General features: G+C 37.6%; 1 protein-coding gene across 1 annotated transcript in view; it reads left to right on the forward strand.

The window, feature by feature from the left end:
* Positions 1-4,889, forward strand: part of LOC103212728 (cilia- and flagella-associated protein 47) — a gene marked incomplete at its 5' end in the record, with an annotated part of 285,428 nt that overhangs the window by 55,559 nt on the left and 224,980 nt on the right. Inside the window, 2 exons of the mRNA XM_007958686.2 lie at positions 598-732; positions 4,242-4,357. Coding sequence (XP_007956877.2) covers positions 598-732; positions 4,242-4,357 — 251 coding nt within the window. The remainder of the gene's footprint in view (positions 1-597; positions 733-4,241; positions 4,358-4,889) is intronic.

Consider the following 4,889-nt stretch of genomic DNA (forward strand, 5'->3'; position numbering starts at 1 on the left):
GTAGTGATACTGCCTCGGAAACCCAAGGAGGGGTCGCTATGAGTCAGGTTTGAGTCGATGGCACATAACAACAACAACAACAACATGTCCAATCATAGGAAAAAATACAAATTTCACTTATTTCTTTAACAAACACTATTCATATTCATTCCTTGCCTTATAGTGTTTTGCCTTTATGATAGAATGCATCCTTTTCCTCACCCAAAACGTAAGCTATTTAAAATCCTAGCATTCTTCATGGCACATCTCAAGTACACCTCCTATGATTTTTTATTACTTTATATGCTACTTTAAGGCAGGGATGATGTGAATAGCTTCTTCTCTGAGCTCTGACTTGCTTTTATGGGTTCTTTGTAGCTATGAGATCAGTGTTTTACCTAAAACACATGTAATTAACTTGTTAACTCCTAGGTCAATATCTTCTGATTCACCTCAGTATGCTATTTGCTGCACCTACAATTGAGTGTTATTGTCAGTCAGTAACATATTTAAATGCTTTAAAATATTTCAATAATTGATTTAGTATGTTTTAGCTGTTTTATTAATTTTATTTATCAGTATACCCTCTAATTTTTATTTCTCTTCTTTGAAAACTAGGCCATCGACATCTACGACCCAAATCCCATTCTAATGCTCATGCTTTGTGTCCACATGTATGAAAGGCTTCCTACATACCTTCCCAAGAAGGTAGTATCCTTTCATTGCACTCTATATGACACCGTGCTCAGAGAGGTATGGAGATCTTTGGGGCCAACATATACGTGGGGTTAAGCAGTTAAGAGAAGTTTTAGATATTTCTTTCATAACCCAAGATTAAGAGTCCCTGGGTGAGGCAAACAGTTTAGCACTCAGCTACCAACTGAAAGGTTGGCAGTTTGAGTCCACTCAGAGGCACCTCAGAAGAAAGGCCTGGTAATCTGCTTCGGAAAGTCATGGCCATTGAAATCACTGTGTGGCAGTTTGACTCTGAAGCACACAGAGTCACCATGAGTCAGAATCCACTTAATAGCAACTGGTTTGGTTTTTGATTGGAGCAATATGATACTTGAATAGCCATAATAATGGATTGAAACGTACCAGGATCATGAAGATGGCACAGGACCAGGCAACATTTGGTTCTTTTATACATAAAATCACCATGTGTTGAAGATAATTCAAGGACAACTGACAACATCTGTCTATCTGTCTGTCTATCTATCTATCTAAGGAACCTTGGTGCCACAGGCTAAGTGTTGAGCTATTAACCAAAAGATTGACAGTTTGAACCCACCAGCTGCTCTGAAAAGAATGATGTGGCAATTTGCTTCCATAAAAACTACAGCCTTGGTAACCCTATTGGGCAGCTTTACTATGTCTGAAAGGGTCACTATGAGTCCGAATTGACTGGACTGCACAAAACAACTATCTGTCTATTGATCTATCTGTCTATCTATCTATCTATCTATCTATCTATCTATCCATCCAATAAGGCTTAGCAAGGTATTTTACTTCTAAGCTCAAGGTCTAGAAAAGTGAAAGGAAAAGTTTTTGCTTATTAATAATCACCACCTGCAATGAAATGATTGCCTCATCTTTCACATTCATGAAATTAATTATTTGAGAAGGTAGAGAGTGAAAGGTAAGCACTTTTGAAGGTCCAGTCCTCCCAGGCCACTTGAGATCCATTTCATGCAGGAAAAGAATGACACACTAAGTGGAAACTTCTATTATCTAAATGGTCTCAGCTCTTAGGTAGCAGTTTACACACCCAAATGGATTTTGTTCAAATGAAGATATAGAAAGGGACGTAATAAGGAAAGTTCTCCAAATCTGTTGCCTTTCAATTAATTCTGACTCATAGAGGCCCTATAGGGCAGAATAGACCAGTAGGGTTTCCAAGGCTGTAAATCGTTACAAAGAACTCTAGATCTTTATGGAGTAGAGTGCTACAGCTTACTCCCATGAAGTGGCTAGTGGATTTGAACCACTGACCTTTCAGTTAGCTGTGCAGAGCTTTAACCACTGTGCCACCACGGCTTCTTGAAAGTGCTTCAGGGCCATCTAATTCCCCCCCCCCAAAAAAAAAAAGTTTTTATATACTGAAGCTCCTGAATGTGTAGCAGGTTTTTTTAAAAAAATTTTTAGAAAAGTTGAAAATTAAATTTCTGAATCCTTTGTCAAATAATTATAATAACCTTTGATTTAAAATTGTATGTAAGAAAATCACTGATTTGGAAATTGGTGATTGAGAATCTTTGGCACAGTTTGCAGCTGAGAATCAACACAACGAAATGGCAATACCTAATTCATAGAAGGGAGGTCTGGTAGCATAGTGCCTAAGGCACTTGACTGCTAACCAGAAGGCTGGCAGTTGAAACCCAACAGCCACTCCTCAGAAGGAAGGTTGGGTAATCTACTTCCATAGTGATACCGCCTTGGCTGTGAGTCAGGTCCAACTCAATGGCACATAACAACAACAACAACAAATTCATAGAATGTAATGCTTACCAAGCTTTCAACTCTTCAGAATACAGAAAAATCTCAAGAAATAATAATTATATTTGAAAAAGTATTTCTGTAGTTATTTGCCACCATGAAATACATAAAATGTTGGAACCAGCAGAAACAGTGAATAAGTAGTGCAGTGACATTTTTCTGAGACTTTTTTTTAAGCAACTGCACTTTCTTTTTTAGTATGTCTGAAACAAAATTTACAGTTGATCACAAGTAAACTCAACTCCTTTGTGTCATAGATACTATGAGACTGAATGCCTTCCCGAAGATGTTAGGGTTGGTTATGATTATGCGAGTTTCAGTACTATTAACGGTAATAGTTCATAGAGTCTCCTATGATTTCCAACATTTCTTTCCCAGAAAGTGGAAACTCACAATCTGGGATGTAAAATCACCATGTCTCTTAAGGAACATTTGAGTTCCTGATTGGTACAAATGGTTAATGTGCTCAGCTACATGAAAGTTAGAGGTCCAAGTTCACCCAGAAGCACCTTGGAAGAAAGGCCTACTAATCTACTTCCAAAAAAATCAGCCATCAAAAACTGCATCCAGCACAGTTATACTTGGACACTCATGGGGCCACCATGAGTTGGAATTGACTCGACAGCAGTTAGTTTTTCTTAAGAACACCAGAAATACGTAACACACATAAATTCAAAGAAAAAGAAAACTTACTAAGGTGCTCTCGAATCATTTATAATCAATATACATGGGCGAGGAACCTGAGACTCAATTCTTTGAAAAAAGCTGAAGGCAGAAAATCTTCAGCAGCAACACACTTATCCTGGTAATTACCAAAATTGTCAATGAACTATGAGAGTAGTTAATTTAATCTTTCAATATATCTCCACCATATTGTCCATGATGCATTATAACCACACATACCACTAGTTTTTCAAGCATCATGTATCCATGACCACAGTTTCTAGACTTTCTAAGTTCCAGGCACCTTTTCTTCACCCTAAATCATCCAATCCTTCATATTTCCTTCAATTCTATTCTTCCTCAAGCTCGGTACTTTTGGTGGCACTCTGGAGTTTTTCCTTTGGTGTGTGTGTTTTAAACTCCATTATAGTCTACATAAAAACCCATTGCCCTCGAGTCGGATCTGACTCATAGTGACCCCTCCTTGGGTTTCTGAGTCAGTATCACTATGGAAGTAGATTGCCCAACCTTTCTTTCGAGGAGTGGCTGGTGGGTTTGAACCGCTAGCCTTCTGGTTAGCAGTCAAGGCCTTAGGCACTATGCCACCAGAGCTCCCATAGTCTACATAAACACCTGTACTATCAAATTTTTCAAGAAATACTCTCACTAAAAATGAAGTAGCCCATTCTCTAATACTCTGTAGTACGTGTCTGGCTCAGGATGGAAGGGGCAAGGGATAAGACAGCCAATCCCTAGCACAGCAACTTCTTCTCGACCTGACAACATCACCTCCAGCCTAGACCTTTGTTTTTAAACTTACACTCCATACAGTACTTTCTTCACAGAACAGCCAGTGTAATATCCTTTTCATAAATCAGATTATATAAATTGTCTGTTAAAAATCCTCCAGTGCTTTCCATTTGCAAGAAGAATAAAATCAAAATCAAAGTTGCTAATTTTGTTCTTCAAACCTTTGATAGTCATGTGCTTTTTTTTATCTGCCATCTCCTTGCTGGAAACTATCTTTGAGAAAAAAAAAAATAAGCATGGTTATATTTATATAATTTTATGTTTATGGTCTCATTTTATACCCTCTTCCATAGATTTTAGTGAAAAATCCAAGCACAAAAACTTTAGTATATAATGCTGCAATTATTGGGAGAGATGTTGATGACTTCTCACTCACCCAAACAGGGGATGTAGTGACAATTTCTCCAAGGTAAGTGAATGTTTTTTCAATTTTACTTTATTGAACATATCAACCTTAGAAATTTAAAGTGTATTATACTTTTAAAAGAGTAACTTGGATATTTTAAAGTGATAAAAAAAGATCACCATTTGTTGTTGTTGTTATGTGCCGTCGAGTTGGACCCAACACATAGCGACCTCTCCTTGAGTTTCTGAGGCAGTATCACCACAGAAGTAGATTGCCCCATCTTCCTTCCGAGGAGTGGCTGGTGGGTTTGAACCGCCAGCCTCCTGGTTAGCAGTCAAGTGCCTCAAGTGCACTATGCTACCAGAGCTCCCTGATCATCATTTAGATATAGTTAAAGTATTCATGTTTTTTTTTTCTGAATTACTTCACCCATTATATTAAAGGAATTCTAATATTGCAAAACCACTGCTCTTTATATATGAATTTAATCTTAATTTCTTTGCATTCTTGTAGGCCATAAAGATTAAAAAGAGTTTAGTTTATCTCCTGTAGTTCTGTTTCTAGCAGGAAACTGGAACCAGTTTTTGCTTCAATT

The sequence above is a fragment of the Orycteropus afer genome, unplaced genomic scaffold (assembly GCF_000298275.1).
Source record: "Orycteropus afer afer isolate SDZICR_OR568_19922 unplaced genomic scaffold, OryAfe1.0 scaffold01079, whole genome shotgun sequence".
Lineage (NCBI taxonomy): Eukaryota > Metazoa > Chordata > Mammalia > Tubulidentata > Orycteropodidae > Orycteropus > Orycteropus afer.